Source organism: Staurois parvus, unplaced genomic scaffold (assembly GCF_062004578.1).
Source record: "Staurois parvus isolate SC_StPar_1 unplaced genomic scaffold, SC_StPar_1.0 ptg000316l, whole genome shotgun sequence".
Taxonomy (NCBI): domain Eukaryota; kingdom Metazoa; phylum Chordata; class Amphibia; order Anura; family Ranidae; genus Staurois; species Staurois parvus.
Window position 1 is genome coordinate 4,107,769 of NW_028318112.1, and position 13,487 is coordinate 4,121,255.

At 48.4% G+C, this 13,487-nt stretch overlaps 1 protein-coding gene across 3 annotated transcripts in view; it reads left to right on the top strand.

Moving 5' to 3' along the window:
- Nucleotides 1-13,487, top strand: part of CACNA1I (calcium voltage-gated channel subunit alpha1 I) — a 1,904,325-nt gene that overhangs the window by 1,492,204 nt on the left and 398,634 nt on the right. For all 3 annotated transcript variants that reach the window (XM_089683626.1, XM_089683627.1, XM_089683628.1), the window contains exon 24: nucleotides 12,402-12,553. In XM_089683626.1, coding sequence (XP_089539752.1) covers nucleotides 12,402-12,553 — 152 coding nt within the window. The remainder of the gene's footprint in view (nucleotides 1-12,401; nucleotides 12,554-13,487) is intronic.

Here is a 13,487-nt window from a genome sequence, read left to right on the forward strand (position 1 = left end):
TTTTCAGAGCAAAGATGTTGCAAGACATTTCTATACAATGTGTTGCAAACCTACTCTGTTAGGGAATGGGGTTAATGCATTCACATCAACATTATTTTCATGTGTTTTTTGTATTCATTCACAAATCACTTTGACCTAGTTTACACATATAGTAATGTATTTTCAAGTTCTTTACTTTTAAGTCAGCTCAAAGTTGAAAGACATTTTCTGGCCCCTCAGGGTCTCAAGGTGACTTTCTTCACTAGTGAAATCAGAGCTGAACTTTAGAAATGTTTGCTGAAAGCTTTTCTTTTTCAGCTTTTTCAGATCCTAAACCTTTTATTTTGTTCTTTGTGACCAGACAATGTGCAGAATTTGTAGGATATTTTGTGATCTCACTGTGTTCCCTGTATGTAGTTTTACTATGGTGTACACACCCATGACATGCTTTCTATAGGAAGGAGCTCCAAATTAATCTGCAAATCAAACATGCTTTTACACTTCTACAATACTAGCCTGTTTATAAAATATTGGTAAGGTGTGTGGGAGGCTCTGGAATATTACTTAGACTATTGAATGCGAGAGGGAAGGATGAATACCTTTGACAATTCAAAAAACATAGTCAATTTACAGTATCTAAAATTAGGGGACAAGTGGCATCCTACTGTGAAGAGGAATACTTTTGACAAGCATTAGTGGTTTAATGCAAAGGGATGAGGTCATAAGAAAGGTATGAAACTTAATTCACATTTTATTCAGTTGTATATGCAAAAAAAAAAACCCCACAAAAACAAGCCACAGCATTTTTAATGAATGCACCATTTCACTTAAGGATGGAAGTAAAAAATAAAAAAAAAATAAAAAAAACAGATGGTTTAAATGTGTCTCAGCAGGACACTGTACTGGGTCTAGATGTTCATTTAAAACTTGGTTAAGATGGCTGTGAACCCTTGCCACTGTGACTGTATGCTGAGGCTTCCTGGATCTTGGAGTCCTGCTGAGGCATGATAAATAATCCATAGACTTGATCCAACTGATTTTGATGGCAATTGACAATAGTTGCCAAGAGGATTAAACATAAATAAAATAAACATAAATAATATAAGTAAAACATAATATACAGTATATCTGTTTTTTTTTTTCAGTCTTGAAAACCATGTACATATATAAATATAATCTGAATTGGGTGTTCATAATGTTTTGTGTGACCATACTTCATTAACAACATTTACCAATTAAGGTTGTAAACTTCTATTCACATGGCTTCAACATCTATCCAGCTGCCATTTGGCTATTTTGCAGCTATTTATAAAACAGCTAAACAAAATGGCTGGAAGTAAGATAGGGCTATGAGATACCCGGCTTGTATTCCTGTTTTGACTGACAGCCTTACAAGGAAGCAGTGCAAACTTTTTTTTTTACATTTTGCCAAAAAGAACCTAGCGTATACTATTAACAAAAACTGGAAAAAGCTAGGCCTGAGTTGCTGAAATAGTTAAATAAGAAATGTAAAACATTAATTTCACTGCTCTATATGTATTGAAAAATCCGCTCGGAAATAGATTTTTCCTTGAAAAACTGGGAGGTCAAACAGCAGCTTGAAAATAAAAACTTTTGAAGCTGAATGTCCAAAAACGTTTATAAAAAGGTTGAAAGACAAAAACAGCAAAATAAAAAAATAATTTTACCCATTACAAATATGTTCTATCTAGAGATGAGCGAAGTATTCAAAAATTCGATTCGGCGAATTCGAGGAATAAATTCGATTCAAGGCGAATATATACGCTGCAAATTTAACTTATAAAAGGGTGTTTCTAGGCTTCAGAGAGCCTTTATATTAGTGCAGAACACTGTACCTTTAATTTAAATGCCCTTGGAGTCTGCTGGGGAAGAGAAATAATACTGTCAGTCAGTATGACATGCAGATGAGTGCCGTCGATCTTAGAATCAACGCACACTTCACTCATGTGGGCAGTCACGGGGCCAAAACCAGAGTGTGGAGCCACAGTGTGGCGGTGGAGGCAGCAGCAATGGGAGGCCATACAGCACCCTATGACAAAATGGAACCCACCAGCAGTGTGAGGAGACCTGAAAGTGGCACATGGCAGAGTGTGGCGATGGAGACAGCAGCAATGGGAGGCCGTACAGGGACCCATGACACACTCTGGACCTGGCAGCAGCATGAGGAGGCGGTACAGGGGCCCATGGCAGATTACGGGCCTGGCAGCAGCAATGGGAGGCCCGTAATCTGCCAGCACCCTATGACAAAATGGAACCCACCAGCAGTGTGAGGAGACCTGAAAGTGGCACATGTTTGGGGCATGATTCATGGCGGATTTAGTCAGTTGTGTCAGGAACTGGTGGTTTGAAATCCAGACTAATCCACGCCTGATTCATTTTCACAAACGTGAGTCTCTCCACACTTTGGGTGGACAGTCGTGTCCTCCGCGGAGTTACAATACCTCCTGCCGCACTAAACACGCGCTCCGATGCCACGCTACTGGCCGGGCATGACAGCCTTTCAAGGGCAAATTCAGCTAGTTGGGGCCAAAGGTCAAGTTTCGTTGCCCAGTAGTCAAGGGGATTGTCTACCTCGGTTGGCAGGGTGCTGTCCAAGTAGGCCCAAGCCTGTTGTTTGAGGTCCTGCTCCAGGTCCACCTGATGCTGCTCCTGCTGCGGCTGGTTAGTAGTTTCCTCACTGCGCTGGTGAAGAAAGCTACTCATCATCGACTGCAGACTGAGGCAGCCGCTGCTGGTGGAGCTGCCACTGCTCCTACCACCCCACCCATCCCCTGCTGCCATGGCAGCGGAACGCGAGCGCACAGGGCCCACAGTGTCTGAGGATGGACGTTGGCGCAGAAAGGCAGAGACCAACTGACTACATAGGTGGTTTTTATAGTACTTTATTTTGGCCTCCCTCTCAGCAGGTGTGAAAAAGGCCACCATTTTTGAATGGTAGCGAGGGTCCAACAAGGTGGACAGCCAAAAGTCATCCCTCTGTCTGATGGTTATTATTCGGCTGTCGCTACGCAAGCAACCGAGCATGCTATGGGCCATTTGTGCCAAGGAATGCGAGGGACTCCCTGCCTCCATCTCCACAGCATACTGCCACGGCGCGTCTGGGTCCTCTGTCTCCTCCTCCTCCTCCTCTACCAGATGCTCCTGCTCCTCCACTCCTGTCCGCTGAGTGGAAAAACCACCCATTTCACTCAATAATTCCTGAGCACCAATGTCCTCCTCTACCTCCTCCTCTTCTTCCTGTCCTGCCCCCACAGTGGTCATGTGGCGTTGAGATCTGTGCGCCACGTCTACCGCAACCTGACCAGCCATTGTTAACAGCATTTGTTCCAGGACGTGCAACAGAGGAATGACGTCGTTCATCCCATAGTCCTGCCGACTCACGAATAGCGTGGCCTCCTCAAAGGGCCTGAGCAAGCGGCAGGTGTCACGCATGAGCTGCCAATGGCTGACATCTAAGTTACACAGGGGAGTACCTTTATCCGCTTGTAACATCAGGAAATCGGTGATGGCCTTTCGCTGTTGGTAAAGGCGGTCTAACATATGTAGGGTTGAATTCCACCTTGTTGCAACGTCACAGCATGAGGAGTCGGTACGGGGGCCCATGGCAGATTACGGGCCTGGCAGCAGCAATGGGAGGCCCGTAATCTGCCAGCACCCTATGAAAAAATGGAACCCACCAGCAGTGTGAGGAGACCTGAAAGTGGCACATGGCAGAGTGTGGCGATGGAGACAGCAGCAATGGGAGGCCGTACAGGGACCCATGACACACTCTGGACCTGGCAGCAGCATGAGGAGGCGGTACAGGGGCCCATGACAGATTACAGGCCTGGCAGCAGCATGAGGAGTCAGTACGGGGGCCCATGGCAGATTACGGGCCTGGCAGCAGCAATGGGAGGCCCGTAATCTGCCAGCACCCTATGACAAAATTGAACACACCAGCAGTGTGAGGAGACCTGAAAGTGGCACATGGCAGAGTGTGGCGATGGAGACAGCAGCAATGGGAGGCCGTACAGGGACCCATGAGAGACTCTGGACCTGGCAGCAGCATGAGGAGGCGGTACGGGGGCCCATGGCAGATTACGGGCCTGGCAGCAGCAATGGGAGGCCCGTAATCTGCCAGCACCCTATGACAAAATGGACAGCACCAGCAGTGTGAGGAGACCTGAAAGTGGCACATGGCAGAGTGTGGTGATGGAGACAGCAGCAATGGGAGGCCGTACAGGGACCCATGAGAGACTCTGGACCTGGCAGCAGCATGAGGAGGCGGTACAGGGGCCCATGGCAGATTACAGGCCTGGCAGCAGCAATGGGAGGCCCGTAATCTGCCAGCACCCTATGACAAAATGGAACACACCAACAGTGTGAGGAGACCTGAAAGTGGCACATGGCAGAGTGTGGCGATGGAAACAGCAGCAATGGGAGGCCGTACAGGGACCCATGAGAGACTCTGGACCTGGCAGCAGCATGAGGAGGCGGTACGGGGGCCCATGGCAGATTACGGGCCAGGCAGCAGCAATGGGAGGCCCATAATCTGCCAGCACCCTATGACAAAATGGAACACACCAGCAGTGTGAGGAGACCTGAAAGTGGCACATGGCAGAGTGTGGCGATGGAAACAGCAGCAATGGGAGGCCGTACAGGGACCCATGAGAGACTCTGGACCTGGCAGCAGCATGAGGAGGCGGTACGGGGGCCCATGGCAGATTACGGGCCAGGCAGCAGCAATGGGAGGCCCATAATCTGCCAGCACCCTATGACAAAATGGAACACACCAGCAGTGTGAGGAGACCTGAAAGTGGCACATGGCAGAGTGTGGCGATGGAGACAGCAGCAATGGGATGCCGTACAGGGACCCATGAGACATTGTGGACCTGGCAGCAGCATGAGGAGGCGGTACGGGGGCCCATGGCAGATTACGGGCCTGGCAGCAGCAATGGGAGGCCCGTAATCTGCCAGCACCCTATGACAAAATGGAACACACCAGCAGTGTGAGGAGACCTGAAAGTGGCACATGGCAGAGTGTGGCGATGGAGACAGCAGCAATGGGAGGCCGTACAGGGACCCATGAGACACTGTGGACCTGGCAGCAGCATGAGGAGGCGGTACAGGGGCCCATGGAAGATTACAGGCCTGGCAGCAGCAATGGGAGGCCCGTAATCTGCCAGCACCCTATGACAAAATGGAACACACCAGCAGTGTGAGGAGACCTGAAAGTGGCACATGGCAGAGTGTGGCGATGGAGACAGCAGCAATGGGAGGCCGTACAGGGACCCATGAGACACTGTGGACCTGGCAGCAGCATGAGGAGGCGGTACGGGGGCCCATGGCAGATTACGGGCCAGGCAGCAGCAATGGGAGGCCCATAATCTGCCAGCACCCTATGACAAAATGGAACACACCAGCAGTGTGAGGAGACCTGAAAGTGGCACATGGCAGAGTGTGGCGATGGAGACAGCAGCAATGGGAGGCCGTACAGGGACCCATGAGACACTGTGGACCTGGCAGCAGCATGAGGAGGCGGTACAGGGGCCCATGGCAGATTACAGGCCTGGCAGCAGCAATGGGAGGCCCGTAATCTGCCAGCACCCTATGACAAAATGGAACACACCAGCAGTGTGAGGAGACCTGAAAGTGGCACATGGCAGAGTGTGGCGATGGAGACAGCAGCAATGGGAGGCCGTACAGGGACCCATTAGACACTCTGGACCTGGCAGCAGCATGAGGAGGCGGTACGGGGGCCCATGGCAGATTACGGGCCTGGCAGCAGCAATGGGAGGCCCGTAATCTGCCAGCACCCTATGACAAAATGGAACCCACCAGCAGTGTGAGGAGACCTGAAAGTGGCACATGTTTGGGGCATGATTCATGGCGGATTTAGTCAGTTGTGTCAGGAACTGGTGGTTTGAAATCCAGACTAATCCACGCCCGATTCATTTTCACAAACGTGAGTCTCTCCACACTTTGGGTGGACAGTCGTGTCCTCCGCGGAGTTACAATACCTCCTGCCGCACTAAACACGCGCTCCGATGCCACGCTACTGGCCGGGCATGACAGCCTTTCAAGGGCAAATTCAGCTAGTTGGGGCCAAAGGTCAAGTTTCGTTGCCCAGTAGTCAAGGGGATTGTCTACCTCGTTTGGCAGGGTGCTGTCCAAGTAGGCCCAAGCCTGTTGTTTGAGGTCCTGCTCCAGGTCCACCTGATGCTGCTGCGGCTGGTTAGTAGTTTCCTCACTGCGCTGGTGAAGAAAGCTACTCATCATCGACTGCAGACTGTGGCAGCCGCTGCTGGTGGAGCTGCCACTGCTCCTACCACTCCACCCCTCCCCTGCTGCCATGGCAGCAGAACGCGAGCGCACAGGGCCCACAGTGTCTGAGGATGGACGTTGGCGCAGAAAGGCAGAGACCAACTGATTACATAGGTGGTTTTTATAGTATGTTATTTTGGCCTCCCTCTCAGCAGGTGTGAAAAAGGCCACCATTTTTGAACGGTAGCGAGGGTCCAACAAGGTGGACAGCCAAAAGTCATCCCTCTGTCTGATGGTTATTATTCAGCTGTCGCTACGCAAGCAACCGAGCATGCTATGGGCCATTTGTGCCAAGGAATGCGAGGGACTCCCTGCCTCCATCTCCACAGCATACTGCCACGGTGCGTCTGGGTCCTCTGTCTCCTCCTCCTCTACCAGATGCTCCTGCTCCTCCACTCCTGTCCGCTGAGTGGAAAAACCACCCATTTCACTCAATAATTCCTGAGCACCAATGTCCTCCTCTACCTCCTCCTCTTCTTCCTGTCCTGCCCCCACAGGGGTCATGTGGCGTTGAGATCTGTGCGCCACGTCTACCGCACCCTGACCAGCCATTGTTAACAGCATTTGTTCCAGGACGTGCAACAGAGGAATGACGTCGTTCATCCCATAGTCCTGCCGACTCACGAATAGCGTGGCCTCCTCAAAGGGCCTGAGCAAGCGGCAGGTGTCACGCATGAGCTGCCAATGGCTGACATCGAAGTTACACAGGGGAGTACCTTTATCCGCTTGTAACATCAGGAAATCGGTGATGGCCTTTCGCTGTTCGTAAAGGCGGTCTAACATATGTAGGGTTGAATTCCACCTTGTTGCAACGTCGCAGATCAGGCGATGCTGTGGAATTCCGTTCTGCCGCTGCAGCTCAAGGAGGGTGTGCTTTGCGGTGTAGGAATGGCTGAAATGCATGCAAAGTTTACGTGACATTTTAAGGATGTCTTGCAGTGGGATGGTGGATTTTAGGAACCGCTTGACAGCCAGATTGAACACGTGAGCCATGCATGGCGCATGGCACAACCTTCCTTGACGCAGAGCAGACACCATGTTCTTTCCGTTGTCGGTCAACATGGTTCCGATTTTCAGTTTGCGCGGAGACAGCCATCTGTCGATTTCTCTGTTCATTACACTCAGAAGTTCCTCCCCTGTGTGACTATGTTCGCCAAGGCATACCAGGTGCAGCACAGCGTGACACCGTTGCGCCCTGCACATGTGATATGCCGGTCGGGTAATGGGACTTGGCACGGGGGTGGCGGCTGAGGACACGGCGGAAGAAGAGGTGGTAGAGGCGGACATCTTTGCCGGACCAAGAACGTGCAAACGTGGAGGCAAAAGCGGCGTGACCTGTCCAAGTTGCTGGTGCGGCTGTGCCGGCACCACGTTCATCCAGTGGGCCGTAAATGACATGTACTGTCCCTGACCGTAGTTACAGCTCCACACGTCGGCACTGCCGTGCACTTTGGCAGAGACCGACATGCTCAAAGACTGGCCCACCATCTCTTCTACATGTGAATGCAGGGCTGGCACTGCCTTTTTGGCGAAGAAATGCCGGCTTGGTACTCTCCACCGCGGCGCGGCACAAGCCATCATTTCTCGGAAAGGTGCCGAGTCCACCACTTGGAAAGGGAGGGACTGCAGCACCAGCAACTTGGACAGGAGGACGTTCAGCTTCTGCACCGTCGGGTGCGTGCTCGCAAACTGTTGTCTCTTGGAAACGGATTCCAAGAAAGACTGCTGACGGAATCCGTGAAGAGGAGTAGCAGGAGAAGGAGCATCTGAACGAGCGGAAGATGCCAACGAGCGACAACTCCCCTCAGCAGAGGTGTTGGAGCCTTGACTGGCTGATAGAGGGCGATTGACGCCGGGTGACGGAGCAAGTAACGGAGCGTGTGATGGAGCGGGGGCTGGGGCAGGCAGAACCGCCGTATCTTTATCATGGTTTTCCCAGGCCACCAAATGGCGATGCTGCATATGCTGCCGCAACGCTGTAGTCCCAACATGGGCCCCCTGGCCACGCTTGACTTTCTGGCCACATAGTCGACATACGGCTACGTTTACTTCCTCGAGCGGCTTGACGAAAAATTGCCACACCGCCGAGAAGGAAACTTTGCCCCCGCTACTCCTCACTGGCTGACTGCTACTTCCTCCGTGCACACCGGCACCACTACTGGCCGTGGTGGTAGGCTGCAGTGGAGCTGGTGCTGTACTCCGTGGCCGTTTGCCTCCACTGACACTGCTGCGACCCTGCTGCCTCCTGGGCAACCCACCGACTGTTTTGCTCGCTGCCAAGCTGGCACCCTCTTCTCCTGATGATGCGGAAGCAATAGCCTGATGACGACGAGGCTGCCAAGTGCGATCAGCCTCATCATCATCAATTAGGGTCTCCGCCTCACTACTAGCCCCCTCGGCTGCGTGTGGGTCAGGAGACAGACCTGTCTCTAGACCGGCTACCGAGCCACTCTCCTCACCAGTACTTCTTCGCCTGGCTGCTGAAGAGGCGGATGTCTCCCCCCGTTCCTGACCGCCCTCTGTTAGCTCTTCCTCACTGTACAGTGGGGCTGAGCCCACAGCATGCGATACTTCGCTTGGTGAGGGAACACCAAAGGACAGGGGCAGGTAGAGGACACGTGATTTCAGTGGGCTTGCTCCCGGGCCATGCCAACTAACGGTTGTGTCTGACGTACCCACCGACCATTGGCTGTAGGTGTCAGAGGTGACCTGGGAAGAGGAAGACGACCGAGCCAACCAATCGATGACGGCAGGGTTGTCGGAGACACGACCGCTGGATGACACCGGGAGCACTTGCCTCTGGCTGCGACTAGTGCTGCCTCGACCCCTTCCTCTGCTGCCACGTCTGCTCGCTCCTAAAACATTGCCTCCTCTGCCACTCCTCTGCATGTTGTCTGACATACTCTTTAATTCAACGATTCTGTGTCCCTGAGTAACAATTCTGTGTCCCTGAGTAACAATTCTGTGTCCCTGAGTAACAATTCTGTGTCCCTCAGTAACAATTCTGTGTCCCTCAGTAACAATTCTGTGTCCCTGAGTAACAATTCTGTGTCCCTCAGTAACAATTCTGTGTCCCTCAGTAACAATTCTGTGTCCCTCAGTAACAATTCTGTGTCCCTCAGTAACAATTCTGTGTCTGTCCCTCAGTAACAATTCTGTGTCTGTCCCTCAGTAACAATTCTGTGTCTGTCCCTCAGTAACAATTCTGTGTCTGTCCCTCAGTAACAATTCTGTGTCTGTCCCTCAGTAACAATTCTGTGTCTGTCCCTCAGTAACAATTCTGTGTCTGTCCCTCAGTAACAATTCTGTGTCTGTCCCTCAGTAACAATTCTGTGTCTGGCCCTGAGTAACAATTCTGTGTCTGGCCCTGAGTAACAATTCTGTGTCTGGCCCTGAGTAACAATTCTGTGTCTGGCCCTGAGTAACAATTCTGTGTCTGGCCCTGAGTAACAATTCTGTGTCTGGCCCTGAGTAACAATTCTGTGTCTGGCCCTGAGTAACAATTCTGTGTCTGGCCCTGAGTAACAATTCTGTGTCTGGCCCTGAGTAACAATTCTGTGTCTGTCCCTGAGTAACAATTCTGTGTCTGTCCCTGAGTAACAATTCTGTGTCTGTCCCTGAGTAACAATTCTGTGTCTGTCCCTGAGTAACAATTCTGTGTCTGTCCCTGAGTAACAATTCTGTGTCTGTCCCTCAGTAACAATTCTGTGTCTGTCCCTCAGTAACAATTCTGTGTCTGTCCCTCAGTAACAATTCTGTGTCTGTCCCTCAGTAACAATTCTCTGTCCCTCAGTAACAATTCTCTGTCCCTCAGTAACAGTTCTGTGTCTGTCCCTGAGTAACAGTTCTGTGTCTGTCCCTGAGTAACAGTTCTGTGTCTGTCCCTGAGTAACAGTTCTGTGTCTGTCCCTCAGTAACAATTCTGTGTCTGTCCCTCAGTAACAATTCTGTGTCCCTCAGTAACAATTCTGTGTCCCTCAGTAACAATTCTGTGTCCCTCAGTAACAATTCTGTGTCCCTCAGTAACAGTTCTGTGTCTGTCCCTGAGTAACAGTTCTGTGTCTGTCCCTGAGTAACGGTTCTGTGTCTGTCCCTGAGTAACGGTTCTGTGTCCCTAAGTAACGGTTCTGTGTCCCTAAGTAACGATTCTGTGTCCCTAAGTAACGGTTCTGTGTCCCTAAGTAACGGTTCTGTGTCCCTAAGTAACGGTTCTGTGTCCCTAAGTAACGGTTCTGTGTCCCTAAGTAACGGTTCTGTGTCCCTAAGTAACGGTTCTGTGTCCCTAAGTAACGGTTCTGTGTCCCTAATACAGAGAGATCTGTCTCTCTTGAATGACCAGAGGCAAATGTAGAATTGTAAGATGGCCGCAATTTATAGCTCCACCATTACACAGTGCTGGCTGGCTGGCTGCTGATTGGCTAATGCGATCACATGTCATGAATGAATGCATTATGGGTCAGCGCGCCTTGTCTGCGCGCCTTCCCAGAGATCCCTGCTCCGTCGCCGCACATGTCGCCGCCATTTTTGGAAAAATTTCGATTCGCGCATCCGAAGTCTGCTAATTTTCGGATTCGGTGCGAATCAAAATTTTTCTAATATTCGAAACGAATTCCACTTCGCCAAGTTCGATTCGCTCATCTCTAGTTCTATCAAAGTGGAAGTTCAACCAAAACCTAACTCTAAAGGTTCTAACACTAAACCTACTCCCAGCCCCATTCTAAGCCTAATCTATCTAACCCTGTAAAGAAAAGATAACCATGCTTACTATTCTGAAGCCGCTCTGGTCTGGTCCCAGGCAGAGCTGTCAGCTGTGGCTTCTGCATAGAGCACAGGCAGTCAAAAAGGATGCGGCATAGTAAGTCTATGGGTGACGTCACCTCCTATACATTTCCCAGCCATTGTCAGCTTTCTCTCTCTACACAAAGCTGCCGGTGGAGACCGGACTAGAGCAGTGTCAGAATAGATAAGTTTAGCAATCTTTTCTTTACAGGGTTAGATAAATTAGGCTTAAAATGAGGCTGGGAGTAGGTTTAGCATTAGATTTGGTTTTGTCTGAACTTCCACTTTTAGTAAAGTTTAAAAAAAAAATATTAATAAAGACTAGAAAAGTTGATTGAGGATATTACAAACAATGCTAAATATGTGTCTCAGGGGCTAATATGCAAAGGAGAAAAGTATAGAAGGTACTAGAAGGGGCAGTATGCAAGTGTAAATAGTATGGCAGTGGGCAATACATGCAGGAGAGTGAAGGGTGTGACGGCAGGCAGTATGATCAGAAGGGCAGTTCAGAGGGTTTGACATCAGGCATTATCTTCAGGAAGTGTAGAGGGTTTTATAGGTGGCAATATGTGCAGGTGAGGAGCTTATAGAGTATAATAGAGAACAGTACAGTTACAAGTATAGTTACAGTTGATAATTTGGGACCATATTTATTGCTAACACTGACACAATTTTTTTTGTAATATCTTCCTTGATAGTAGTACCATAATGTTGTGTATATCAAATGATAGTATAACTTTGGCCTGAATTTTTTGATTAGCTTTGGGGGTTAGGTTGAGGTTGAGGGTTAAGTTCAAGGGTTATGTTGAGGTTAAGGGAAAGATTTATGTATTAAGTTAAAGTACAACTTCACTTTCCCCCATTCCTATTGTAACCTATGTAGAATAATCCTTACCTTCAGCTCTGCTTTACTGTGTTGCCCTGCCTGGCACCACACAGTTTACACAAAAAAAGCCCTGGCTTCATCCTCTACCTAGGATAAAAAAGATTCTGCTCCAATGTCTGTATACAATGAAGTGTAAACATAGCAGGAGGGTTAATTATACACTGGAACATGAATCGGGTGGTCACCAAGCTTAAAAGCAGGTTAATAAGCTGATAATGATTATGTGCAATCCATGGTTTGGTTACACATTTTTCCCAGTGTGATTCCTTACCAACTCCTTTCCTTTTTCTTCTTTTATGTGTGTATTGATCAGTCTGTTGTAATAATTCAGCAACTTGACAAATTCTTTTTGTCTCCAAACATCATCTTCAGCTTTTCTATCCTCACAAAGTTACTACTCTGTAATGTATTTTTCTCTCTTGTCTTTATGCAGAAGCCCAGCGTCTGCCATATTATGCGACCTACTGCCCTGCACGCCTCTTAATTCACTCTGTCTGTACAAGTCATTACTTGGATATTTTCATTACAATCATCATTTGCCTTAATGTTGTCACAATGTCCCTGGAGCACTACAGCCAACCAAAGGTAAGCTCAGAGCTTTACTTTTTCCAACTGGGACCAATCTTGGAAAATACATTACAGTTAATCAATACTTTGTCAGTTAGCTAAAGGGGAAAGGTACAATTCCTAATATCAAAACAAAATGAACTAAACAGCTAAAACACTTATGCACTAATGTGTTAATATGGAAAATTTCCCTATGTTTGTTCCCAGTAAAATAACTTCCGATGCGGAAAACAAGTGAAAATTATAGTGTACATCAGAATATCCCTGACCAGTTACATCACCTACAGTAACTCTAACACTTACCCTTACCTTTTAAATTACCACTCATCTCTTAAAGTAACATTTTCACTATCAGGTCAAAAAGCAGGCTGTTTAACCACTTCCATACAGAGCACTTTTACCCCCTTCCTGCCCAGGCCAATTTTCAGGTTTCAGCGCTCTCACACTTTGAATGACAAGTGCGTAGTCATACAACACTGTACCCAAACTAAAATTTTATAATTTTCTTCACACAACTAGTGCTTTCTTTTGGTGGTATTTAATCACCGCTGGGGTTTATATTTTTTGCTAAATTAACAAAAAAACACCAAAAATTTTGAAAAAAAAACACATTTTTCTTTGTTTCTGTTATAAAAGTTTGCAAATAAATAATTGTTCTTCATAAATTTAGGCCAAAATGTATTCTACTACATGTCTTTGGTGAAAATAACGCAAATTAGTATTTATTATTTAGTTTGTAGGAAAGTTATAGAGTTCACAAACTATATCTGAATATTGATCAATCCTGAAGTTCTGATAGCCAATCTAATTTTTGAGGTCCAAGAATGTCATTACAGTACAGATATCCCCCAAATGACCCCTTTGTGCAAAGTAGACAGTCCAACGTATTTCATAACAGGCATGGCGAGTTTTTTGAAGTTGTAATATTTTTCTCAAAGAAATAAAAAAAAAT